General features: G+C 38.1%; 1 protein-coding gene across 8 annotated transcripts in view; it reads right to left on the reverse strand.

The window, feature by feature from the left end:
* Positions 1–266: 266 nt before the first annotated feature.
* The window catches only part of CPLANE1 (ciliogenesis and planar polarity effector complex subunit 1), a 94,993-nt gene continuing 67,383 nt past the window's right edge, over positions 267–27,876 (reverse strand). For 5 of the 8 annotated variants that reach the window (XM_010977584.3, XM_031444105.2, XM_031444129.2 and 2 more), the window contains 13 exons: positions 27,294–27,443; positions 24,479–24,732; positions 20,964–21,051; positions 16,346–16,492; positions 13,394–13,424; positions 12,736–12,867; positions 11,096–11,261; positions 9,211–9,269; positions 8,452–8,619; positions 7,249–7,376; positions 3,617–3,706; positions 1,279–1,457; positions 267–789 (listed from right to left, as the gene is read on the reverse strand). In XM_010977584.3, coding sequence (XP_010975886.3) covers positions 616–789; positions 1,279–1,457; positions 3,617–3,706; positions 7,249–7,376; positions 8,452–8,619; positions 9,211–9,269; positions 11,096–11,261; positions 12,736–12,867; positions 13,394–13,424; positions 16,346–16,492; positions 20,964–21,051; positions 24,479–24,732; positions 27,294–27,443 — 1,766 coding nt within the window. In that variant the 3' untranslated portion in view covers positions 267–615. Of the gene's footprint in view, positions 790–1,278; positions 1,458–3,616; positions 3,707–7,248; positions 7,377–8,451; positions 8,620–9,210; positions 9,270–11,095; positions 11,262–12,735; positions 12,868–13,393; positions 13,425–16,345; positions 16,493–20,963; positions 21,052–24,478; positions 24,733–27,293; positions 27,444–27,876 lie in introns of those variants that run through there. The other 3 variants (XM_031444117.2, XM_031444124.2, XM_064480143.1) reach the window with 3 other exon arrangements.

A 27,876-nucleotide genomic window follows, 5' to 3' on the forward strand; every position in this document is an offset into this window, starting at 1 on the left:
TCCAAGGCTTTTCAGGCTACAGGGCAGAGGACAGAAGATCCGGCCCACATGAACCTTGGCTTGTTTAAAAGTTTAGGATTGGTGGGAGGTCGTTGGTTCCTTTTGACTCCTAGGCCAAGCCCTACACAATTTTAGGATATGTTTTAAAATGGAGTTCATTTTTGAGCGTCTCAGGTAAGACTGCAATTTTCTTCACCTCAGTGAAAGGAGAATTTTTTTTCCTATTAGGTTTACACACACAAGGTTGTTTCTGAAAACTCAGGGTATAGAGTAAAGGAGGTGGCAAGATAGAAGATTTTTATTGAAAGTAGCTTAAATAGTATACAAACTTGAAAGGTTCTGTTTATCTCATCACTTAGAAAATTATACATAAAGAAAAGAAGCCAAATGCCAAAACATATAATACATCTATAGTTAACCCTTTCCCCCAAAGGCAAAATTACTGAGAAAAGTTTATTTTGCCTCTTGAAATGTCTAACCCAAGTAAAACTATGCCTGCAGGAGGTAAATCCACATGGCTTCCTTCCTTGCGTCTCTCCCTTAAACCCACAGGTCTTTCAGAACCACATCACTGAACTGCTGGCCTTTGTGCAGAAGCAGAGTGACATTCAGGTCTTACAGGTCCAGGGCCCAGTGGACAGACAGGCTCTCGTCCTCCACGCCGGCCACCATGTCCTCAACGGCATCCCAGTCCAGCTTGCCGAGGATGCTGCCGGTGCTCTCAGAGAAGCTGTCCGTGCCACCCACCCCGAAAGGAGGCTCTGGCTTTTCTTCAGTTGGTGACAAGTCCTAGCAAATTGAGAAAGACAGTAAAAGGTGGTCCTAGCCTGAGAAAAAATAAATGGAACATGAACTAAGTTTTTCAAAGATTCTAGAGTTGCGCATCCACCAAATGGTGAAGGAAACATGCAGGGAACCCCAGGGCTGTGGCCGCCCAGCACATGTGGCTGCAGGGACATCATCGGACACGAGATGCTGGCATCAGGCTTGGAGGGCGGACAGAATGGATTTTTATACCTATAGTGCAATTATCTGATCTTACATTTTGTGTTTTGTTTTTTGAGTTTTTTCTTTTTTAAGTTAAAAAGAAAATACACAGTCGAGGAAAAATTTTGAAAAGTAAATGCTGGAGCACTAAGCCGAAGTGCAGACACTCTGAATCACCACTTCACACTGCCTTGAATTTTCTACATCCCATGAGAGAAACAAAAAATAAACAAAAAGCCCTGAAGACCACAAGGAATCACCAGGCAACCTGAAATCTGGACCAGTGCTTACCTGCAGAAGGGAACTGTGGCTCCCATGCAGAATGGCGCGGACGTCTGCAGGCACTGTCCAGGGGCTCACCACCGTCTCCTCCCTCTCGCACTCCACGCACACCTGCCCGAGCTGAGGCACAAGCCCAGCACTTCTGCTACTGTTCGTGCACTGCAGACTGCGACATGGAGCCTTAGAGCCTTTCAAGGGGAAAGAGCAAAGCATACGTTGGGATCAATGCACTGACGGAGTTTGTTCTTCTCTGTGACTTTTACCATCAAACCCAAGGCAGCCACATCTTACCTAGCATTTGAATCTCACGGTCTGGGTACGGTTGACCTTAGGGCTCTAGCAATTCCTGTCCTGTCAGTGTGAGAGAAGGAGACTGGATTCTGGCCACCTCTTCTGATTTTAAAAGCAATGGCAACCTCTAAGACAAGGGAGTCCGGGGAACAGAGTCCACAGGAAAAAATGGAACCACGGTGAAGTTCCAGCCTCGAAGTTAGGCGAACCTGGAGAGCTGGGCCTTCCTTGCCTCTTACAGAAAGTCTCCTGTGGAAGCTTCCAAGGAGTGGTGTTCTAGGGATCCCCACTCAGGCTTCCTGCCTACGATCGGCCTTCGGCAGAGGCGTCAGGGCAAGTGCACTGACAACGCACGATGGCCCCCTTCCTCCCGGCTGAATATCAGTATTTGCTGAAAAGAAACACTGATCCCAAATCGTGCCCTTAGGCAGCCTAGCAGACCCATCAACCAGCAGCGCTTCCCTGCATAAGGCCCTGGAGGAGCCCCACCCAACACACTTCATGTTCCAAAGCCCTTGCTGCAGCACGTTCTGCCCTCACCGGGTGACTTAAAGAAACACCCAAGCTGGGTGTATGCATGCAGTTTACATGGTGGGAGTGAACACAGGTCCCAATGAGCAGGCATGTGGCCCCTGAAGAGGGCAAGAGGAGGGAACAGAGCGGTGAGTTTGGGCCGCCTGGCCTGTTACCGCTCTACCAACCTCATGCGCTTAGAACTAATGATCCTCCAAGAAACAGGCACCCCTGAAACCAATGACAGCGCACATTCTGGCACTTACTGTGGGCTGTGCGCTGCACCTACGTTCATCCCCTTCAATTACCAGTGCCCCAGGGCCTGGTCCTTGGTCCTCTTACACAAATACTCTCCCTCACTGATCTCATCTAGTTCCACTGCTGAAAATATACATGCTGACAACCTGTATCTCTAGCGTCATAGTGCAAACAGCCTTCCTGACGTCTTTACTTGAATGTGCAATAAACATTCCAATATTAACATGTCCAAAATCCAAACTGTTAATTTCTACCCCGAACCATTTCCTCCAATAGTTTTCCGCATCCCAGGAAATGCTCAGGTTAAAATCCAATCGTCCTTTATCCTTCTTTCTTATGCATCCTAAAACCTATCCAATAGCAAGTCTTAATTTGGTCCATCTTCAAATATATTCCAAATCTAATGACTCCCCGCTGTTTCTACTGTGATAACCCGAGTCTGAGCAATACCTCTGTGCTTGCCTACTGCCTTCTGTTCTTTTCTCCCACACGTTCTAAAACGTAAATTATATGCTCTCCCTAATTCACTCCAAGGGAGCCCCCTGGACCCTTAGCTGAGAGGGTCCAGCCTGCCCCTACACCACATCCCTGGCCACTTTCCCACAGTGACCTTTTCTGTCGCACCGAGACGGTTTCTGTAGCAGGGCTCTGTCCTCGCTCGTCTCTCCACTTGGAACTGTTCTTATCTTTACGTGACAACCCCTTTTCACCATTCAGAATTTCACTCCAATAACACTTTCTCTGAGAGACCTTCCAGGTCTCCCATACCTTATCTTTGCGCTACCGTCTGTGCTGTTCCTGACTAACAGTGCCTGGTGCGCAGCAGGATCTTAGTGGACTGTTGCAGAATGAATACTCTTAATGAAAATCCTACGGGGAAAATGTTATTATCTCCATTTTGCAAAGTAGGAAAGTGAGGCTTAGAGAGGTTATGTGATTTACCTAAGATGAGAGAAAGAATCAATACTTAGAACCTGAGCTAATATGTTAACTCTCTGTCCTTTGGGGTAAACGGAGAGTAGTACTCAGAGCGCCCTTTGGATAGTCTTCACACCTGTAAGTGAACAGTGGGCTGGCTGCTGGCGACGGGCTTATTTATTATTTAGCTCAGGGCTGGACATAAAAACATGTACTCGGGAAGGAGCTAAGGTCACAACCATGGGGTCCACCACCCGGCCACGCTCTTTGTGCTGAAATCCGTAATTGACATTTCTAAGAGTGATTTATGATTTTTAAAAATTTAGTATTAAGTCCAAGCACCTTCTGTTCTTTCTTTGCCTCTTACCTTTCGGGGAGGTAACTGGAGACCGCACAGCATTCCTCACTGCCATTTTGGCTCCCCCAGCTTTTTTCTGTACAGTAAACGTAGCAGTTCCTATAAAGACACACACACCTCTTTAACCTTCCGTATGCAGGCACGATTTCTCATGTTTCGTGTTATAAGTTCTTTGAGGACAGAAATCTTCTGATTAGTAGGGGCCAGTAAATGGTGGTTGATTTGAACCAAAGAAACAAAACAAAGGTGCAGACGAAGGAAAAGTCTACTTCAGACTTGAAATCCTTATAGCACAACCACAGTCCTTTTTCAGATGGCAAATGTGCCTTGACAACATCTCTGGCAATGGGAAAAGCCAGGAACACGAACCCAGACGAAATGCCAGGAGAATGACCAAATTAGGCTTCTTAAATTCCAGGATTGGTTGCCATCATCTACTGTTTATGTTATGCAAAATGTGTTACTTATAATCCTCAACAACTCTAGGAGGTAGGTTTTAAAAACATATCTGAGGGTACAAAGTAAGCAGCAGAGCTGGGACGTGAACCTAGGCGTGGACGATTCCAAAGTCGAGATCTGTTATTTATGCCTCCAATCCTTCTCAGATACTTATTACATGGTCTTTATATTATTTTTGATAGAATTAAACACAAAACAAGCAAGCAAGCAAGCAAGCAAGCAAGCAAGCAAGAAAGAGAAAGAAAGAAAGAAAGAAAGAGAAAGAAAGAAAGAAAGAAAGAAAGAAAGAAAGAAAGAAAGAAAGAAAGAAAGAAAGAAAGAAAGGAAGGAAGGAAGAAAGAGAGAGAAAGAGAGAGAGAGAGAGAGGGAGGGAGGAAGGAAGAAAGGAAGGAAGGAAGGAAGGAAGGAAGAAAGGAAGAAAGAAAAAGGACCCTTGGGTATAACAGTTTGCATGCAGTGCTGAAGAAATTAGCCAAAACTGCATACTTCTTTACAAAAGATAGTAACATATAGTCAAACTCACAAGTATTTTCAGGTAAATTCTTTTATGGAAGAACTGCAGTGATTTTTTTTAAACACTGATGGATCCTCACTTCCCATCTATGCAATGACTGAACTCGCCCTCGTGGGCTTGGGTTATCTGTATCACCGACTGGGAAGAACCCGGGTTTCTCCCACTGCCCTACAATACTGGAGACCTGAAGCCGCTGAATGTTGCCAGGGAAATGGCTGGGTTCTGGATGTGGTGGAAGCCACACATAGGCACTATCTGGATGGTCAGAGAAGCCAGCATGTTCACAAGTCCCTCAAGTTTCCTCTCCTACCTTTGCCTTAAAGGTCCAGGGAAGCGAAGTGGCGGGGGGTCAGCTCGGATAACAGCTAGGCACATGGTGTTCTGTGACATAGTATAAATACTACAAAACCTGCCCATTAATATTCTTGAACAAAAATTAGTTCATCAATAGCTATTTTTAGGTAAAAAAGCTAAATAGCCTTTTTCTCCCCATTTATGCAATTATTCAGTTATTTCATTTGTTCAATGTGAAGGGGTAATACAAGATGAAGAAGAGAGTGTTGCTACCCTCAAAAAATTTAGTGTGTCATGGGACATACTAAGTTTATAAGTAACCACAACAGACGACCTGTTACATTAGTGCCTCACGAGGGGGAGAAACATGACTGAGTGTTCAGAGGACAAAAAAAATAGCTACTTTAGCTACCAGTGCTACCATTTGTCTCTAATATTCACAACCACCATGCGAGTTAAGTACAAGCCACTTAAAAAACAAAAATATGGACGTTAAAATTCATTATATCAGGTTGGAAGAACTAAACAATTAAAATTAGGGAAGTCTTCCAAGACATGGAGGTAGGTTCAAGGTACAAGGCAGAATTTCAACGCAGGAATGGGAGCACACAGCATGTGAAAATAAGCCTGCAAGAGTCACGGATTATCCTGACTATACAGGGAAAGGAGGCTAAGAAGGCAGAAGGAGAGGGTCTGGACTGATCTACGTGGGGTGGGGGCCCTGGAGCAGCAGCACGGCATCAAGCAGAGTCCATCAAGGGCCAGCGAGGGGACCAAAGGAGGGCCAAGGCCTCAGCCCAGTCAAGTGCAAGGTAACAACACAGGCCTGACACTGGGGGCAGGTCCAAGAGAAAGACATACTTCCACATAATCCAAGACATTTTCATCTGATATTAAGAAACCATGGTTCAAAGGGGGAGGGGCAAGATGAGGTGAAGGATTAAGAGCTATAAACTATCAGGTATAAAATAAGCTACAAGGATGTACTGTACAACATGGGGGATATGGCCAATATTTTATACTAACTATAGTATAACCTTTAAAAATTGTGAATCACCATATTGTATACTTGTAACATATAGTATTGTACATCAACTATACTTCAATTTAAAAAATATATTGTAAAATACATAAATAAAGTTAAAAAAAAAAAAACATGGTTCAAGTTTAAAACCCTTGCCAATTTGGGGTATTTCTTTAATTTTGGTAAAGGTATCAGATATAAAATAAAATTAAAAACTAAAAAAAATCATGGTTATTATTTTTAAATTCCAGTTAAAAAAAAAAGAGCAGTAGCTTTATTATTTAATTTGTCAATGAAAAGCAAGAGTTAACCAAACTATTAAATTTTATCAAAAGGATTAGAATTTATGGAAACTTCAATTTTCTAAATTAAGACAGCATACTAAAGTGCAGGTTCTAGGTGCATAAATTCTAGACCAAGACTGGGTTTAAATCCTGACTCTACCACTTCCTCACTGTCTGATCTTAGGCAGTTATTTCAACTTTCTCTGCCTTGACTTTCACATCTTTAAAATGGGAACATAAAAGTGTGTTTCTCATAGGGTTGTAATTCAAGAGCTTAAACAGGATCTGGCACATTAGTTTTTATACATTTTTAGCTGTATACATTTATACTACATATTAAAAAATGTATACTTTTTTTTGTAATCTAGACAGCTTGATTTATTAGTTTGCTTGGGTAACTTTAACACAGTATATACTCACTGGATTTTTTTTTTTTAACACAAAAATTCATCAGGGATAGTAAAAAAAATTCCAAGTTAAAAAAGTTTCAATTTTCTTAAATAATCCTCATATGTACCATTTCACATTGTGGAAAAGGTTAGCTATGATTATGTATTTTTAACGTGTAATCATTTTATATAATGTGTATGTTTTACTTTAGTAATCAAAACTCAAACATGGCAAAATTTAAAAAGGAAAGCTAGCAATAAATAACAGATATTATACTTCACATGGGGGAAAGGGTAAAAACACGGTATCTCATATTCCTCTTCTGCGATACAGCCATTCTGAAATCTATCAGAACGTGATTTGTAAAAACGCCTACATCTTCAGCCAGACACACGAAAGAGATTCCCAAATAAATCGCATCTAATTTACTGACTGTTCAAGTTCTATTGCAAAAAGGCTGTTAGTTTAAAAAGATTCCTAGGGTCTTCTTATTTCAAAAGAACAAAATTCCAGTATGGCTAAGTCTTTATCAATCCCTTGCATTCTGTTGAAATGGGAACTGCTTTTCACTAAAATTTTCACCAAGATTTACAGCTTTTACTATTGAAAACACAACTCTGAAGACAAGAAGGCATACGTCCAAATTACACAAGACAATAAAATACTTCAATCTTACCACGTGGCCAGGGTGAGCCTTGAGGCTGCCTGAAAGGTCTTGCCTTTGGGGTATAACTTGGTCTGGTGGATATACATCTGACTTTTCCAGGTTGATGGACTGGAAAATTGTGCCCATGTCGATTCTCTCTAAAGTAGAAATTATATAATTATTATATTCCCAGAATCTCTATCAAAGACTAACTACAATATTTCAAAAAGCCCGAACTCCAGCTCAGACGAATATATTCACTTGATCCTGCTTACTCTGTTCCTCAGTGATGTGGTTAGTGTATAACTCTCCTCGAAACTCAAACTTCACTCGTTTTTTCCCCAAAGAAAGTGTTGTGTTTATCTCTCTATCCATTTCAAATGCTCTATACATTTGACAGTTACTTACATATTAAATACCCTGTATTATTCTAGAAAATATTCAAGGGAAGTCTCTGCTATTTTGAGGACATCCCAAATCACACACACACACAAAGTGCTCTGATTACAGCTGCATTTGTGTTGGGTAGCATTTCCTCTAGGCTCTTAAGTTACATGATTTTGTTTATAATCCTAATCATTTATTTTGTCAAAGATGGTAATTTTTAACAACATGTACTGCCAATTCATGTCCACTTTATGAATCACCAACAAATACAATTTTGTGTGTCTGACATATATAAGAAACTTTATGCCTGGGTACTCTTCTTTAGCCTTCTATGTCTAATTAATTCTTGCCTACTGAACTCATATCCAAACCTACTGCAGGTCATCAAAGAAGAAACACGTAACAGAATCTACAAGTGAATCAGCAAGTCAGGGTCAGAAGAGAGAGCGGAGGAGGAAGTGGTGAGCTGGTGGGGGCTGTCGGCTTCTGCAAGAGTGGAGCCAGTGGAGAAACAGGGAGAGCAGTTAGGAGGCAAATTACAGAAGGCATTATGAACAAAAACTGCGGAAAAGTAGAAAACAAGATTGAACGGATATCAAAATGTATTAGGTATACGAAGTGTTTTGTTACATCGTAATTAGAGATTTAATGCAATTTTTGTCTTTCTCCTTGGTGATTCTATAAAATAATAAAAGTCTCATAATTAGGATGCCATTTTCTCATTCACCTTACGATCATAATTCAGAGCAGGGTAGATGCAAACACACTGGACTTTGGTCATAAAAGCACTTCATGCTAATCACACTTGACATTATCTTGCCAAATGACATGCCAAACCTGTCTTACCCTCCTGGAGAAGGGGAGCGCTGCCTTCCAGGAATCTGAGCAGTTCTGTGTTTGTTAGGCAATGGTTTCTGTGCAGTTGCTGGAAGTTGTACTGATTCAGACAAAAGTTCATTCATCAGACTGTATGCTTGTGAGATTCGACGACTATAGTGGTCAGAGAGTAGCAATCTTTAGAGGAAGAATTAAACAACATTTAATGCAAGAATCACTTTCAGTTCATATTTCTAGAGGGAACATAATGTTCAAAGACCACCTAGCATTTATTTTCTTCAATGCAAATTCAAATTTCAGATCTCTGAAAACCATTAGGAGGTGTTAGTAAGGGCAGCTGTGGTTATGGCCTCGGGGGTATTTTCAAAATGCACATACAAATCTGGACTGGGAGAAGGAGGGGAATAGCAGAAATAAAAGTTACAAAAATGGAACGGAGGGGGAGAGTATAGCTCAAGTGGTAGAGCGTGTGCTTAGCATGCATGAGGTCCTGGGTTCAATCCCCAGTATCTCCTCTAAAAATAAATAAACTTAATTACCACCCCCCAACCCCCAAAAAACTAAAAAAAAAAATTGAAGGAATAGTATTTCAAAATAAATTTCTAAAAAGGCCAGTGGAGTCTAGTTATTTCCCTTTCAGTTTTCTCCCATAATTTTCTGTTTATCAACAAAAAAGGGACTAGTGTGAAAAAGAGGATCCCTAACGCATTATCTATGGCCTCAGGGGAGCAAGCGAGAGCGAACACTCAGGGCAACTCCCAAACTCACTTGTCTTTCTCATGCTTCATCTTTTGTCTCAGCCTGATTTCCCTGGAAGTCATGTAAAACTGCACAAGAAATAACCAGTCAGTTCATTACTCTTCAGTTCAAATAATTAAACCATTATGATCCATGGAAAACATGAAACTTCTACTCATCAATTTTAACAGGAGGTTAAAACATAATTTTGTTATTTAGTAAACAGTACACGACCCTGTCATATGTGATGAAGCTTCCTACCCCAACACAAAACATGAAAACGTTAAATTAAAGCATCATGTAATTAAAGTGAAAATCCAGCTTAAAAAATGGGATGCAAAATCTATCTTAGTAGCTAAATTAATGTATTTTATCAAAAGGAAAGAACCTTATTAAGCTGCACTTAAAATGGAAAATGGGAACATCTTTAGGATGGAGACACGTATACTTTGTACTCAGTCTTGTAATTAATCTCACCAAGAGCTTGGCTGACAAAGCAGAGATGAGTCACACATTTAAAACCATTATTTTAATATTTTAAAATGTTTACCAGAAATCTACTACACTGTGTTCACTGAGACTTGCAAACTCTTCAAAACTTAAGGCAAACTGGCCAATATCAGCTATACACATCTTATCCAGTAAAATACTAATGAGGGTAAGTCCTTTCACACACAATTCTGTGTATAAAAACATAAACAGAGAAGTGGATTCACTTTCTCAAGATCCTATATAGAAGTAGTCAATAATAAATTAAAGGTCTTTTTGTTTTCTGACAGAAATGCAAGTGAAAATTCTAATTACACTAACTCCTCACTAGTTCCAAAGCTTTACCTAAATAGAAGCTAAAAGATAAAGAAACAAGTATCTGTGATATTGAAGGAAAAGTCACAAAGTCTATCAACAAAACAATCCCAATGTCCTCTGAGTTCATTTATTCTAAATTTGGACACAATTCTAACCATCTGGGGCATCTGCCTGGCTGACAGTGGAGGGTGGAAGAACACACACATACACAGACGCACTGTAAGATGCTGGTCTTAAGCAGTCCTGAAGGTCAATGCCATGTCCCCAGGGCTGGTGACAAAATGTTATTATCACACCAGGGTGCTCTTTCCAGACACCGGTAAGTAAATTATACACTGTAAATAATAGTTCACCTACTTTTGCACCATTTGGTGCTTAAATGTGACAACCTTATCTGGAAAATTCACTTACAGAATGTGATCACCTAATGATGCTGAAAAAAATGAAGTACTACTATATTTTACATCAGATTACAAAGTAAAAGATAAACTTTAATCAAAGTGCAATCTAAACAAGGTTTTCATAGTAGTGGAATTATCAAAGTAACATTGCTTTGTTTCATATTCTGAGGAAAAACCCTTCTGACTTAGCCCTGGTGCTGTCCACAGCCAGGGCTCAGGACATAAATGCTGACAGTTCAAAGGGCAGTGGAAACACACACACACACACAAGTACCATGTTCTCTGGCCTCACGACTGGATCATACTTGAAAAGATCTTCCGGTGATGACTTCTGGATAGAGAACTGATTGTTAAATGGCTTTACTACACACACAGTCAGCTGTTCAACTGCCACTGACTTTGACTGAAAATTAAGGGAACAACTCCAATCCGTCACCCAACCTGCAGCCTCTTCATTTGGTTAAAATGCTAGAGCCATAATTAGCCCAGGGGAGAAAAAATATTTAAGAAAGCTCAATAGAACATAGTTTGTAGAATTCCCTGCTATATTTCATTAAGGTAATTTCTTAACTTTTCCGGACTTAAGAAAAATGCTGACTTTTCTATCTATCAAACGAAAAATTGCATCCAAATTATGTTAATTCTTTTCTTGAACACTTGCCACATACTCTGTGAGAAGTCCATCACCCTTGACATTGCAGACTTACTGGACGGCTCCTGGGGCAGAAAGGATCGTGTTCCTGGCCTCTCTTTTCTGCCAGCTGAGTTAAGTACTCTGCCATTCTCTCTTTTCGTTTTCTTTTCATCCAGATTTGTATCTCCCTTCTCTCCTTCTCAGTTCTCCATGGACGTCTGCCACAGGAATGCTGAATCCTGAGAAATTTAACAAGCAGGGCATCACTGATTTTAAATTTATTATGGAGGTAAGAAGCATCACAACTAGACACTGTTTATTTGGAAAGCGTCTGCCCCACCTCGAAAAGTCAGACACTTAGATCTCTAGTCAGCTTGTTCCAACCTGTCCCCTGAAATCCACTGACAACGATCTCAGGTCACCGACAGCCTCTTCGGTCTTCGTCCTACTGGACTTCTCCATGACATCTGGTACCACTGGCTTCTCCTTTCTGCTTTAGACTCTCTCTTACCTGGGTCTTTGCCTAACTCTCAAACACGATGCAGCCTCGTACAATGGCTCCTTTCTTTTCTGCTCATCACTTCAATATTAATGTCTGTAAAGGTTCTGGTTTGGATTTCTTCACCTATAATCTATTTCTGGACTCTCAATCACCTCCAAAACTTTAATGCAGTGATGATTCTCAACTGCTGCCCTTCTGGATCTGGACTCACATTCGTGCCGGAGCTGTGCTTCCCAGGGGCCAGCAGGAGCTAACCACCGAGCAGGGCGGGATGCTGCGGCTGCCCAGTCCTGCAGGACACAGGACTCCTCCGACGTGACTTTGGCTTGATGTCTCACCACAGACCCAGCTGAAACTTTCTTCAACTACACTGTACCCTGAGATCACATACTCAGCCCTCTCTCCTTCACAGAGAGGGGTCAGACTTGCACTGTGGTCTGATGCCTCTCCCTACTTATTTTTTCCCCTCACAGGCTTGTCTCCCAATAAATCTTTTGTACATCTAATCCCATTTTGGCTTCTACACAAGGACTACTGAGAACAATTCAAGAACACAGGCAGTGTAAGATGGGGATTTAAGGCAGGCTCGTCACCCAGTGTGTGAAGAAGACACCATTCTAACTAGAAGATGGGTCGTGGACACAGATGATGTGACCTACACGGAAAACCTGCTTTCCTTCTGAGAGTCTGGGCTCTTGGTAAGTGCCAGGCAGAGGGTGCCTACTTGACCAGCTCCCAGTAAATCAATAAACCAAGAGGTGTATGTATCCCAAAGAAGCATCAGTAGAAGAGACAGCCTTTATTCTTGGCCCAAGAAAGGCTGCAAGGAAAAACACTTTAACCTAATGTTCCAAGGAAAAGCTATTTAAAATGTACTCTAGGGGCTCATATTTAGGGTGAAGTACTATGAACTAAATCATTAATTACTTCTAAAAAGAAATAGGATTAAATTTATGTTGTACTCAGAGTGATGAGACCTTGGGAAAGCTCACAGGATACAGATGTGCGGTACTGGTTAAATAAACCAGTCTATATATTGCTTAGTAGGGGGAGGAATGACCCACAGACAACACAAAATATATTTACAAAGAAAAAAACATTCTGAGCTTTGAATTTGTGCCCTAAAGATCACATTAAAACATGATCAATTTTGAATATTCTTGAACCATAAACATTTTAAATAGGTTAAAAATGAATTACTCAGTGATTACCTGGAGATCCTCCTAGCCTGTTGTTCCGTTAAGCCGAGCTCTTCACTGGAAACTCCGTCTCTTGTTATAAGGTCATTGATGATGTCTGCGATGTCAGTCAATTCACTCATCTGGAATGGATCTATTTCAACACTTCATTCGCAGATGCAATTTAAGAAATACAAATCAGTATCTACAACTTAATTACATGAAGCAAAAATGAACTTGTAAAACTATGCCCTCCAACAGCATAAATGGATGTAAACATTATAAACATATGACTAATTTCCTTCTATTGCTTTAACTCCAATAATATTCAGTGGAAAAGACTAATCATCAATAATTGATAACTTCATACGTACCCTTAGAAAAGCAAATATAAGGCCTTGGACAACTTCCACCTCTCCTGCCTATTGAAATTTAATACATAGGTCGTAAAAGAAAATACAGCAAATGTAGGCCACCGTATTCTAATTACCTATGCTAAAACAATAGGGGATACAATGTAATTATCCTTGTTTCTTAAAATACCCCAGTCCCAATGGGAATTAATTACACTCCTTTAATCCACAAAATAATACGTAATGTAGAAGTTTACACACATACGAAAAAATTTCCAGAACACCTAATTTATACCCAACTTTAGGTAAAATTATGAATTAATTCTTAAGATATTTACCTGTCAAATAACTCATTACTGTTATTCACACCTTAAAAAAAGAAACATTACTATTAATAAAAACTTCAGGTCAGTTTTTTTTCTACTTTATTATTAACCTGAACTTTTCTATTCAGAGTACTCTAAAAAATATACCATAGGAGGTACAATCTTTCTTTGCTTTTGGACATAGTTTAGCATACTGGAGTGTAATTTACTAAACAAAAAACAAACAAAAAAACTTCTGACGACCTAAAAGTAATACATTTGGGAAAATATTTAATTTAAATCCAAGAGCCTTTACTTGGAAGAATATGACCCAAAGAATAATTTTTAAACCTTGTCCAATATTAAGTACATGTCTTTAAAGCAAAATACATGTCTTTAAAGCAAATTTAATCTATTCAATTTCGTATGTTTAACAAAGACAATTAAGTTAATACAGGGAAAAATGTTCTGGCATATCTTCTCAAAAACATTTCCTTGTTAAGACTTTCTTATAACAAGATAAATCCACCCTGCCCCTAAGACTTAGACATCCACATGTTTTTAATAATAAATAATTTTGCTTTCTTAATCACATATTGTTTTGTTTATTAACCTCAAATGAAGAATTTTACATTATCTTTGTTCTCAGAGTCTGGCCATTTGTGAGTTTTTTGATAACAGTGTAACTATAGATTAATCAGTTATAAAAGATGTGACTACTAAGAAATGAAACTGATTCCTTTTATCAAAAGGCAGAGAAGTATTTTATTCAAGTAAATACCTTTAAATGTAGTTACACAGGAAAAGTCTACCCTTATTTCACCTTCAAATCAATTTTGGAATGCCTCCTTTGGGACTGCCTTCACAATTTACTAAACACAATAGCTTCATTCCTTGATAAGCACAAGTCCTTTTTAAAAAAATTCCAAACAGTAACACTCAGCCTGATAATCTACTTCATTTATCAGAGATGTCTGAATAACATATGGCCATTACTAAAAATTAAATTCATCCTCAGTGAATAAATTACTTGCCACTATTGAGAACTACAAAAGAGGAGATCTAAGCTATTTGTGAGCACTAGAAGTAAGAGAATGACTACACATCTTTCCAAGACACCAGTCTTGGAGAAGAAAACACCCATTCGGGCATCTAAATTCAGCACTTTTTATAAAATACGAATTTAGTTTCTTTTTAAACTTACAATTAAACACTGAAATTTTAAATTTACAATTAAACATGAAAAACATTTCTATTCATCCATCTTTACATGTGTTATGCCACTTGCTGACATTTCTCCTTTTTCCCCTCTTGCCCCCTAGTTTGAGAGACCATTACAATCCTGAATGTTTCCTTAGCCTGGTACTCCCCATGTTTCTTTTCCTGCTACTTTTTTTTCTTCTGTCTTTAAACACTAGAGTTTGTATTTATTCCCATCTTAAAATGATCTTTTACTTCATTTCCTTTACCTCATTTTCCTACTCCCTGTTACTGTCGGCATTCTGAAGTTGTCTATAGTTACAGCTTCTTGAGCCTGTCTTCGTCCCCAACCTGCCTTCTTTTGAAATTACACTGAAAGTTCTCAAAGTCCTTAAAAAAACTGTCTTTATTCATGACTTTCTGGTGGCATGTGAAACTGTTAGCCACTCACTTTTTCTTGACAATCCCTTCACCTTTCTAAACACACTGTTCTTCACCAGAGTTCCTCCCCCATTTCCCTCCCTGGGGAGGCTCCCCTCGCTCTCTGATGGGTAACATTTCACAGCCTGGTCCCCAGCATTTCCCCTTTTTTCCATCTTTCCCACAGAAAACAGATGCACTAAGTCTTGACTATACAATTAGGTAAACATTCATTCATTCTCTCCTCCTCCTCCCCTTCCATCCACTTAGTTGGTGAGTACCATCACCTGCCTATGCAGAATGTCTTTTTTTCCTTCCCCTTTCCCACAACACTGCCCAGGTCCTCATCACTGCATGGGAGAGATTAGTTTAACTGCTCACGAACTGATCTAGACCTCCATCCTAGTCTTCCTTTAATAATGGTAATAAAACATATTGTAAACACTACGTAAAACCATTTTTTGAGGGGGAGGGTAATTATGCATGCATGCATGTATGTATGTATCTATTTACTTACTTACTTACTTACTTACTTACTTACTTACTTATTTACTTATTTATTTATTTATTTATTTATTTATTTATTTATTTATTTATTTATTTAATGGAGGTACTGGGGACTGAACCCAGGACCTCGTGCATGCTAAGCACATACTCTACCACTAAGCTATACCCTCCCTGCTAAAATCATTATTATTGACCATCATTATCTGTGGGCAAAAAAAAAAAATTTCAAAGTCACTGTCAGTGGTTCAACTGTTACATTTACTATGCCCTGTTATTCATGTGACACAATCTATTTGTTAGGACTAAGGAACAGCATTTTGAATTGCCAGCTCCAAACGAAATGGAATGAACAGTGGAACTGAACTCGTCTAAGTCTCAGTATCCTCACCTGTAAATGAGGATAATAATGGTATCGACCTCACAGGTCAGGCGAACCCCAGAGTCAATGCACGTAAGACAGCAAGGTCTGGCACAGGGCAGAGGATTACAGCTATTATTTTGTTTTTAAATTAAAACTCCCATAATTGGCAGAGATTGAATTTCCCTATTTTTGTAAAAATCAAGTATTATAGTATCATAGTATAACATTGCAATATGATAGTATAATATTCCAGTTGCTATATATTTAACATTAACAAGTCAGAGATATGATACATGTGTGCAGTGTATCTCACGAAGGTGACAAGGTGACACAAGTTCTTCATGTAAAGGGCACAATTTTTAATTTCCCCTCCCCTGAAAGTTATAAATGTTGCAAAATGGCTTCACAAATCCTGCACAACTATAGTCCTAGTAAGTACTCTGCAGTAACAGTATATTTGGAAAATAAGAGTAAATGAAAAAGGTTAAGAACAATACCAGGAGAAGTCGCATTCTGGTCACTGGAAAGGCTGGTGGCTGAATCGGCAGAAGGAAACATACAGGTTTTCTGACTAGAATGAGTTTCCGTTACTGAAATCTCTTCTTTGTCCCATTTATCTTTATTTGTATGCGCCAGGAAATGCACTAGTTCACAATATATATTACAATTAAAAGAAAACAGTAGAAAAAATCACATGGAAAAGATACAATACTTAGCTAACATTTCCACATGGAATCAGAAACATTAGAAGTCTGCAACCTATTATTCTGATAGCTTCCTATTTACAGTATAATTAAACAATTTGATATTTAAATTTCAAACTCTCCCATATTAAAGAAATATTAAATTTATTATCAACTTCAAAAAACAGCAGATTGAGCTACAGTGGGTGGGCCCATGCCCTATTATAAAAACACAGAAAAAATGCTAAATTAAAAAAAAATAGATTCATACACAACCAAGACCTGTAAATAAAGAAATCTCCTGGTACTAGGAAAGGAAAAGGATCTCAAAGCTGGGCAATGAATGGGTACTGATGTTGGCACAGTCCACAAGGAACAGGAGATATGGGTTCTGAAGACTTCAGTGAGGAGAACTGAGCTACCTTCACATGGCCTAGAGCGCTGAAGGACAGCTCTGTCCATAAAATGGGGATAAGAAAAACTATCCTGGAGAAGCAACAAAGAAGTTTTCTATCTGCATGGATAATGGATGGGAGAAAAATAAAAGTCAACTCTGAGAAACAGAGTTTGTCTTGCCACAAGCAGCTGTGGGATCTGAATTTATGCCATCTATGTAGTACAGCAACTCCAAGCCAAGAAATGTATATAAAAACTTGTCCTCATATTTTTTCTACTTCAGTAACAGCAAGAAGCAAATACAAAACCACTCTAAATAAAAATATACACAACCTAGCAAAATCCCCACAAAGATAAGCACATGATAAAAAGTTACAAATCACACAAGGAAACAAGCAACTGTGAGAAAGGGTCAGTACAAAGATTTGATAACTGAGAATATGCACACGTGAAGTAAAATAATCTAAAAGGTCATAATGGGTGGGGGGTATAGTTCAGTGGAAGAGTGTGTACTTAGCATGTATGAGGTCCTGGGTTCAATCCCCAGTATCTCCATTAACAAAATATATAAATAAATAAAAAATAAAAGGTCATAAAATACTACAAAAATTATTAAATAGATAAAAGAAGGTATAGAAACCACAGTAAAAGAACAGGACAGTACATCCAAAGAACAGATGGATTTGAAAAAGAAGCAAAGCTTCTCAACATTAAGAATACAGTCACCAAAATTAAAATCCTATAGCAAAGAAGACATAGTAGAAGAGAGAATTAGTAAGCTAAAAGACAGATCTGAGGAAACATCCTGAGCACATCACTGAAAGATACAAAGGTGGAAATTAAGTGGTTAAGAGACAGGGCAAAAAGTGAGAAGGTCCAACATACCTCTAACAGGTGTGTTTAGAAAACCAAACAGAGCAAATATTGTTAAACCTGCAAATTAAAGACTCATTCCTACTCCATTATAGCATAAATAAAAATATACACCTAGACACACTGTGTCACAAATGCAAAATAAAGCGAAAACTTTAAAAACAATCAGAGGTAAAAGAACAGCAAGTACACAGGACGTAGGTAGTATAAACTCAGCACTTAGAGATGTCAGTGTAAAATGGAATATCTTTAAAATGCTGAGGGAAAATAAGCATCAACCTAGAATTCTGTACTCAGCTATAAGTCATCACTCACAAATTGCAGTATAATTAAAATTATGTTCAAAGTCTGGGAGAATTTGCTAGTCACAGACTCTAGCTGAAAGAACTGATAAAAGAAGGAAGAAGGAAACAATCATCAAAGAAGTGGATGCAAGAAGCAACTGTGGGCAAAAACAGTAGAGAATAGGCAATGCCAGAGTGCATCTCAGGCAATAAGGGTATTATCTGATGAAACGGTGTTTTATGTATTTACTGTTTACATATTTACATTATTTAAATTATATTTTGTTAAGTAAAGAAGCAATCGAGGGCATAGAACCTGGCAAATATGCTGACAAATGCAAATTAGTATTGACTTAAAAAATAAAAGACAAGGGAGAGTTAAAAATAAGGTAGAACTACAATATTAGAAAACAGCATCAGAGAAAATGTGAAGGAGCAGATCAGTGTTAAAAGCCCTAAAGTCCTTACATAGTTTGGGAGGTAAATATATTTGTCTCACATTTTAACTCAACTCTGAATGTTGAAAATTCAAGAATCAGCACTAAGAGATTAAAAATAGAATGCATAATTTCTGAACCAAGAGAGGAGGAATAAGAAAAATACAGAAAACTCAATCCAACAGAAGGAAAGAAAGGATGAAAAATAAAGAAAAAATATAGAAGAAATCAGAAACACAAAAAAGAGAACAGAAATAAGCATAAATTTATCAGTAACCAGAATAAATGGAAACATTATACCTGATGAATAACAAATTATCTAGATAAACAAGTTTCTACTGTATAGCACAGGGAACTATATTCAATATCTTATAGTAACCTACAATGAAAAGAATATGAAAATGAATATATATATGTGTATGTATGACTGAAACATTATGCCATGTACCAGAAATTGACACAACATTGTAAACAGACTACACTTCAATTTAAAAAAAAGATGAAACAGAGAAAACTAGTAAAAAAATTATGTAAAAGAATGAAATCGAGTTATACACTGTATGTATACAACCACAACATAATCACTCAGCTTGAAAGTAAAGGGATGTCTAATGTACTAAAAATATAGGGAACAGAGGAACATGTTAAATGACAGCACAAAAACTTAATTAGCAAAATCTAGAGTCTGAAAAAATACTTCAGGACAAACATCCGTGTTTCTTCAAGAGATAAACTGCAAGGGGAAAAAGAGATGGAGGACAAACCCAGAAGTTAAAAACTTTTAAGCTGTCAACCAATTGCCATGTATAGACCTATCTGGACTCCAACTAGAACAAATAAACTTTTTTTTGAGGCAACTGGCAACATGAACACTGATTAGATATATGACAATATTAAGATTTAAAAAAAAAAGAAGTGACAATATTATTATATTTTTAAAAGAGACCTTATCTTTTAAACATACACATAAAATATTTTTGGATAAACTAATGTGCTGTCTGGGATTTGCTTAAAAATAATTCAGGAAAAGGCAAGAAGAGTGCTGGGGACGCATTAAACAGGACTGACCATGAGTTGATGACTGTTAAAATTGATGGTTGGGTACATGAAGGCTAATTATACTATTCTGTCTTCTAGTGAAATATGTTTGAAATTGTCCATTAAAATTTTTTTAAAATAAAAAATATCAAAAAAGATACACCACATAAAAGAAAGCAGGAATGGAAATATTAATATTAGATAAAATTGACTTTGAGTCTAAAAAGCATTTTTAGGGATAAAGACAGTCATTACTTAACTTTTATCATTACAATTCATTAAAAAGGATAAAATTCAACAAAAAATATAATAATCATGAACTACATTCATTTTATAACATAGCCTCACCTACATAAACCAACATTTAACAAAATTACAAGGAGAAATAAAACTTAGAAATTTGACATAAACTAATAGAAAATGCTTATTCTTTTCAAATAAACATGGACAATTTACAAAAGCTGACTATATATACTGGGCTACAAAGGAAATTCTAACAAATATCTAAGAATGATATTACTGTACACTCATCCAATCACAATACAACTAAAATGAAAATTACAAAAATATAGCCCAAATCCCATAATATTTGGAAGCTAAAAACCCCTTTTATGAGTTGAAGGAGAAATCATAATACAAACTGCAAACTAGATCTGCAAACTACCAAAAGATGGCACACAACTCTTGTCTGGGTCCTTGCAGAAACATGTTCAGCCTCAACTGCACTTATTAGAGAAAAAAGAAAGAATGAAGTTAGGTAAAACCCAACAAGTTAAGCCCCTAAAAGCAGAAAAAATAATAAAGCTAAGTAGATATTCATGAAAAAGAAAATTAAGAAACAATAGAGAATCAACAAGCCAAAGCTTGCTTTTTTGCAAAAATGCATTAAATGTCTGACAAGACTAAGAATGCAGATACAAATAACAACTACAGATACAGTAGAAATTTATTTAAATAACTGCCCTAATTTCATTCTTTTAATAAGGAACGTAAAAACTTAATACCTCACCATTGCCCAGCCATTTAATCAGAACCTCAAATTCCAGCTCAGCTGATGACTACAGACAAACAGCTACCTGAGCACAAAGTTCTGTGTAATCCTTAGTAGTGTGTGGCCAGTGGGTGGAGTCACAGAAAATAAGATCCAGCCCACACTGCCTGACTCTGATACAAAAGAGGAGGTTATAGCATTGGCTTCTCAGAAAAAAAAAAAAAGAAAAGAAAAGGAAAAAAAGGCCTGAGGTGGGAGCCAATCATTTTATCACAAAAATAATCCTAATCTAAAAATCAGGGGATTGATGGCTTCAGGTCACACATGAAAACTATTCCTAGTTCTGGACTCTCAAAAGCAATACTTATTTTTTCAAAGCAAGGTTTTAGTTCCACTCCCAACCCTTCACAAACCTTCTTCAGAAATGCTAATGTTTTTTGAAGGCAACATTTTTTCAGATTCAGGACCAGAAGACAATTCAATGCGGTCCACAGGTTCAACCTGTAGAAAAACACATACAAGAAAATAACTGTTACAACTATTATAGTTCGATAGTTTCAAAGTATCATAAATAATTTTATGTAGGCTTTAAACATTTGCATTAATGCAACAAATGAAAGAATGGGATTAAATTCAACATGAGTTAAATGGTGGGGATTGATAGAGGAGTTCATTTTTACTTATTTGTATGTTAACTGAGTTACCCTTTTAAGAGGCTCAGGAAAACTGCGTCATATAATTTTAGAATGGGGAGGAACATTAACTATCATCTAGACAAAACCTTTCTTATTTTTTATTTATATAGATCACCTTTCTTTTCTTTTTTATTGAAGTATATAGGTGACTTACAATATTATAATAGTTTCAGATGTACAGCATAGTAATTCAGTATTTTTATACATTAATACCATACAAAGTTATCACAATATTATTGACTATTTTCCCTTACATTACATCCCCATGACTTACTTATTTTATAACTGGCAGTCTGTACCTCTTAATCTCCTTCACTTATTTCACCCATCCCTGACCCATGTCCTCTCTGGCAACCACTGGGTTGTTCTCTATCTATTAATCTGTTTCTGCTTTAGTTGTTCATTTGTTTTGTTTATCAGACAGTCTCTTCAACAAATGGTGTTGGAAAAACTGGATAGTTACATGTAAAAGAATGAAGAAACTAGGCCGTTTTCTTACACCATACACAAAAATAAATTCAAAATGGGTTAAAGACTTAAATATAAGACTTGAAATAATAAAACTCCTAGAAAAAAACATAAGCAATATGCTCTTTGACACTGATCTTAGCAATATATTTTTTGAACTATCTCCTTAGGCAAGGGCAATAAAAGTAAAAAGGATTACAGCAAACTAAAAAGACTACAAAAGTCCAGGAGCAAATGGCTTCACTGGGGAACTCTACCAAACATACGATAAGAACTTATACCTATCCTTCTCAAACTCTTTCAAAAAACTGAAGAGGAGGGAACACTTCCAAATTCATTCTATGAGGCCACCATCACCCTAATAATAAAACTAAAGACAATATAAAAAAAAGAAAAGAAAAGAAAAGAAAATTACCGGCCAATATCTTTAATGCATATTGATGCAAAAATCCTCAAAATATTGGCAAACTAAATCTAACAATATATAAAAAGAATCATACACCATGATCAGGTTGAATTCACTTCAGGGTTGCAAGGATGGTTCAACATATGGAAATCAATCAATGTGATACACCACATTAACAAAAGAAAAGGCAAAAACCATGTAATCATTACAATAGTCACAGAAAAGCAATTGACAAAATTCAGCATCCATTCACGATAAAAACTCTCACAAAAGCAGGTATGGGGGAACATATCTCAACATGATAAAATCTATTTACAACAAACCCACAGCCAACATAATACTCAATGGTTAAAAGTTGAAAGCCTTCCGACTAAATTCTGGAACAAGACAAGGATGCCCACTCTCATCAGTTCTATTTAACAAAGTACTGGAAGTCCTAGCCACAGCAATCAGACAAGAAAAAGAAATAAAAGCATCCAAAATGGAAGAGAAGAGGTAAAATTATCACTATCTGCAGACGACATGATACTCTATATAGGGAATCCTAAAATCACACAAAAACTATTAGAACTAATAAGTGAATTCAGCAAGGTAGCAGGATACAAGATTAATATACAGAAATCTGTTGTATTTCTTTACACTAATAATGAAATATCAAAAAAATGAAATATCAGAAAGAAAAAGTGAAAAAACAATTCTGTTTAAAATCACATTAAAAATTACATAGGAATAAACTTAATCAAGGAGGTGAAAGACCTGCATGCTGAAAACTAAAAACACTGACAAAGGAACCTGAAGATGATGCAAAGAAATGGAAAGAGATCCCATGCCCTTGGGTTGGAAGAATTAATATTGTTAAAATGGCCACACTACTCAATCTACAGATTTAATGAAACCTCTATCAAAACAGCCATGACATTTTTCATAAACTAGAAAAAACAGTCCTAAAATTTATATGGAACCACAGAAGACCCAGAATTGGCGAAGCAAGCCTGAGGAAAAAGAACAAAGCTGCAGGTGTAACCCTTCTAGACCTCAGACTTTACTACAAAGCTGCAGTAATAAAAAGAGAGGTTTTGGCACAAAAACAGACATATAGATCCATGGAACAGAACAGAGAACCCGGAAATAAACCCATGCACCTATGGTCAATTAATATAAGACAAAGGAGGCAAGAATACACAATGGAGAAAAGACAGTCTCTTCAACAAGTGGTGTTGGGAAAGCTATTTGTAAGAGAATGAAATTAGAGCATTCTCCAATACCATATGTAAAAATACATTCGAAATGATTTAAAGACCTAAATATAAGACATGACACCATAAAACTCGTAGAAGGGAGCACAGGAAACATTCTCGGACATAAATTGTAGCAGTATTTTCTTGGATCAATCCCCCAAGGCAAAAGAAAGAAAAGCAAAAGTAAACAAATGGGATTCAATCAAACTTAAAAGCTTTTATCCAGTAAAGGAAACCATCAACAAAATGGAAAGACAACCTATGGAATGGGAAAAAAACTGAAAACAATGTGACTAACAAGGGGTTAATATCTAAAATATACAAGCAGCTCACAGAACTCAGTATCAAAAAAGCAAACAAACTGGTTAAAAAATGGTCAGAAGACCTAAACAGATATTTTTACAAAGAAGACATATAGATGGCCAACAGGCACGTGAAAAGATGCTCAACACTGCTAATTACTAGAGAAATGCAAATCAAAACTACAATGAGGAATCACTGCACACTGGTCAGAATGGCTATTGTCAAAAAATCTATAAAAAATAAATGCTGGAGAAGGTGTGGAGAAAAGGGAATCCTCGTACACTGTTGGCAGGAATGTAAATTTGTGCAGCTACTATGGAAAACAGTATGGAGATTCCTCAAAAAACTAAAAATAGACTTACCATATGATGCAGCAATCCCACTTCTGGGTATATATCCAGAAAAAATAAAAACTCTAGTTCAAAAAGATACATGCACCCCAATGTTCACAGCAGCACTACGTACAACAGCCAAGACATGGAAACAGCCTAAATGTCTGTCAACAGATGACGGGATAAAGTTGTGGTGCATTTATACAATGGGAAACCACTCAGCCATTAAAAAAAAAAAAAAGGATGAAGTAATGCCATTTGCAGCAACATGGATGGACCTAGAGATTACCATACCAAGTGAAATAAGTCAGACAGACAAAGACAAGTACCGCATTTTATCACTTACTAAAAACAATAAGACAAATGAACTTATTTACAAAACAGAAACAGACTCACAGACATAGAAAACAAACTTATGGTTACCAAAGGGGAAGGGAGGGCAGGGATTAATTAAGAGTTTGAGAAAAAAAAATGAAGACAGTCTACCTTAACACAATGTCGGTGTAGCACTTCGTGTCTGGGGTAATCCTGCTCTATGCTTTCAGCAATGTTCTGAATTGCTAACAGCTGCTCATCAATTTGCTGAAGCTTAGATGTGAGATGCTCCAGCCGGCGCGCTGCAGAGCGTGGTGCAGGCTGAGTGGCAGAGACACCCTGCAGTAGTTCCCTTAGCAGATAATCATCTGCAGTATCTGACTTTGAGCTCTGTTCTTGCAATCGGAAATCTGGCTTCAGCAAATCTAAATATTAATAAAGATAACATCAGAATTGATTACAAAAAAAGTAGACGCTGACAATCTAATTTTTTGAAGACCTCTTTTTAAGTCAGCATAACATTTCCTTCCAAATCAGTTTTAATTTAATATACCTAGAAATGCCATTTTAGCGTCTTGATTTCTGAGATTTGTCTTTGTTGTGAGATAATACATAATAGTGTTACTATTACCACAAAGCTCCATATACAAGGCAGCTTGAATGTTACTTTATCTTCTGCTACAAAAATTTACTTCATCAAGAAGCAACTTTAATAATTTTATGACTTTTTAAAACTCTACTTGAAAACCAGCAACGTCACACAGTAAAAGCTAGGGACAGCGTTGGCCGTTACTGTCTCTATGTGGGATCTCAGGCAAACAAACCTCCCAAGACCAGTATCAAAGCCAATGAGTCTCTATACTTTTTTTAAACAAACTGATTCTTGTCCCAAATTTGAAACACTTCTTCCGGCTTCTGGGCCTTCTCCTCCCGATGCCTCTCCCTTCTCAGTTACCTTCTTGGTCTTCTCTTCTGCCACTCCTCCTTTTACCCTTCAGTATTTTCAGAGTGCCAGTCTCAGCTCAAGTCTCTTGTCACTCCAGCCACTCTCTCTGAGTGAGGTCGCGAGGCACTGCCGACTCTCACGTTCATCGGCACTCTTTCTGAGCTCCAGCCCCTTAAATCCATCTGTGTCCTAGACATCTCATTTAGGTGGTCCCAAATGCGTATCAAACCAAACTGATCACTTCTGCCCTTCCATCCTGCTCCTTCCTCCCAATTTCCCAGCTCAGGGAACAGCACTATGATCCTCTCAGTTTCCCAGACCAGAGGCCTGAGAGGCATTCAAGGTTGTCTTCCTTCAGATCCAAAGTGACACCAGATATCGATGATCTACCTACCAGTCATCTCCTCCTTTCCTACCAGCAGTGCTTAGATGAGGCTTTCACTATCGACAGACCCCAAACAGCACCCTTCTCTTTAACTTATCTCACTCCTCTCTAGTCCGACTTCCACACAGGCCCTAGAGAGATCTCTTAATACACAAATCTGATACTGTTCCTTTCCCACTTGAAACCCTTCAGCACCTCCCTAAGGCCTTCACCTTAAAAGTCCAAATGCCTTAGCAGGAAAGAAAGTGGCACCATCTTTCCTTGTCGTCTCATTCAAAACAAAACTCCACTGACTCCAAGAACCAAACTTAATTTTCTCAAACTCAGCAAGCTCCATCAAATCTGAGTCGTTGCACAATCTGTTCTCCCTGTCTGTATGCCCTTTCTTTCATTAAACCATACTTTTAAGATTCCATTTAGGTCTCTCCCCTAAATAGCCCCAGAGATGGACTAGAAGCTCTATTTCCCAACAACCTCATCCGTGTCACCACAACAGCACTTACCAGGCTACATCACAGTCACCCTGTTACCTCTCTGCCTTCCTTTCCCCCTAAAGGTGAACCCATGAGTCTGGGTTTCAGTTTGTCAGAATTTCAAAAGTTAACTGGTGTGAAAATGAAGGGAAACTAACAGGGAACTTTAAGTAGCCACAGGCATTTGGCTAGATGCAACCCTCATGACAACCCTATGAGGTTGTGTCCTACAGAGAAACAAGTGAGGATCAGATAAAGTTAACTTACTTGCAAAGTCCCCAAGCTATTAACTAACAAGGCTGGGATTGAAACCCAGGTCTGTTCTATCTGAATCTAAAAGTCAAGCTCTCTTCATTTGCCCACATACTTCCCCAGCCTGAAAGACGGCTGGCTTCATACATCCTTCATCCACGACCCACACGCCCAGCAGCCCCATGACGGGAGAGAGGGGGCAAAGGCATCAACATCTGAATCAGTGGCTCTCACTTCTTTACACAGCTGTCATACACATGCCCTAACACATCCAAAGGTGAAGTTTCCCTGCCACTCATCGCTTCCTTGCTGCTCGTATCTCCTGAGTGCCCACTGCGGATACACATGCTGTGCCAGACTCTACACCCAAGCACCTGACAACCACAAGACTGGGTCCACCCCTCCCAAGAGCTGTGGAACCCAGAAGAGACACTGAATCTCTGATTATGTGTTAGGTTAATGTAATGATTCGTAGCATGTAATCACTTTAGATTTTGGAGAAATATTCTTCTAAATCTTGCAAATATTTTACAATAATGCAACCTGATTTATGACTATAAAATTGAGTATTTTACTAATAAAGTACTGTTGGCTATCACGCCTGTGTATTTTTTGTGTGCTAGTCTAGAGGTTCCCACCTTCTAAAATATGAGAATTCCTCCTTAACACTAAAATACTCATGAAATCCCACAGGATATTAGCCTCACTAACTGAGAGAAGACATATGCACAAATAGATCTGTAGTTTCCTTGCAAAATATCCCTTGGAACCATGACTCTACCTCAATCTACCTATTTGCCCCCACTCTCCTTAGCAAGGTAAAAGCATTTTTCTGGTTTCTTTTGCAATTACCAAGTTTCAGTGCTTATTTTGAATAGAACAGCGATTCGGGGAAGGGGGAGAGTCATGCTATAAATCTAGGGCATTCACCTTTGTCCTGCTGTATGTCTAATGGTGTAGGCGAGGTGATACCAGGCTCCTTCACTTCTGTGATGCCTGCTCTCCAGCTTCTTCCATCCAAAGAGGATGGAGACACTTTTACGGGTTTAAAAAATAAATCCATGGCAGAATTGGAAGATTCTATCAAGAAGATGAAAGACAGTCATTCTGGAAAAGGCAAAGCTACAGAAACAATAAAAAGACTGTGGTCTCCAGGGGTTTGGGGAGAGGGAGGGAGGGAGGAATGAACAGATGGAGCACAAGGGATTTTCAGGGCAATGAAATTATTCTGTATAATACTATAGTGATGGCTACATGTCATTATGCATTTGTCAAAACCCACTGAATGTACAACATCAAGAGTGAACCCTAATGTAAACGATGGACTTTGGTTGATAATAATGTGTCCATGTTGGTTCATCAATTGTAACGAATATGCCACACTGATGGGGGATGTTGAGGGTAGGGGAGTATATATGTGTGGGTGGGGAGGGCTATGTGCAAACTCTGTATTTTCTGCTCAATTCTGCTGTGAACCTGAAACTGCTCTAAAAAATAAAGTCTATTAATAAAA

Source organism: Camelus dromedarius, chromosome 3 (genome assembly GCF_036321535.1).
Source record: "Camelus dromedarius isolate mCamDro1 chromosome 3, mCamDro1.pat, whole genome shotgun sequence".
In the NCBI taxonomy this organism is placed as follows: Eukaryota; Metazoa; Chordata; class Mammalia; order Artiodactyla; family Camelidae; genus Camelus; species Camelus dromedarius.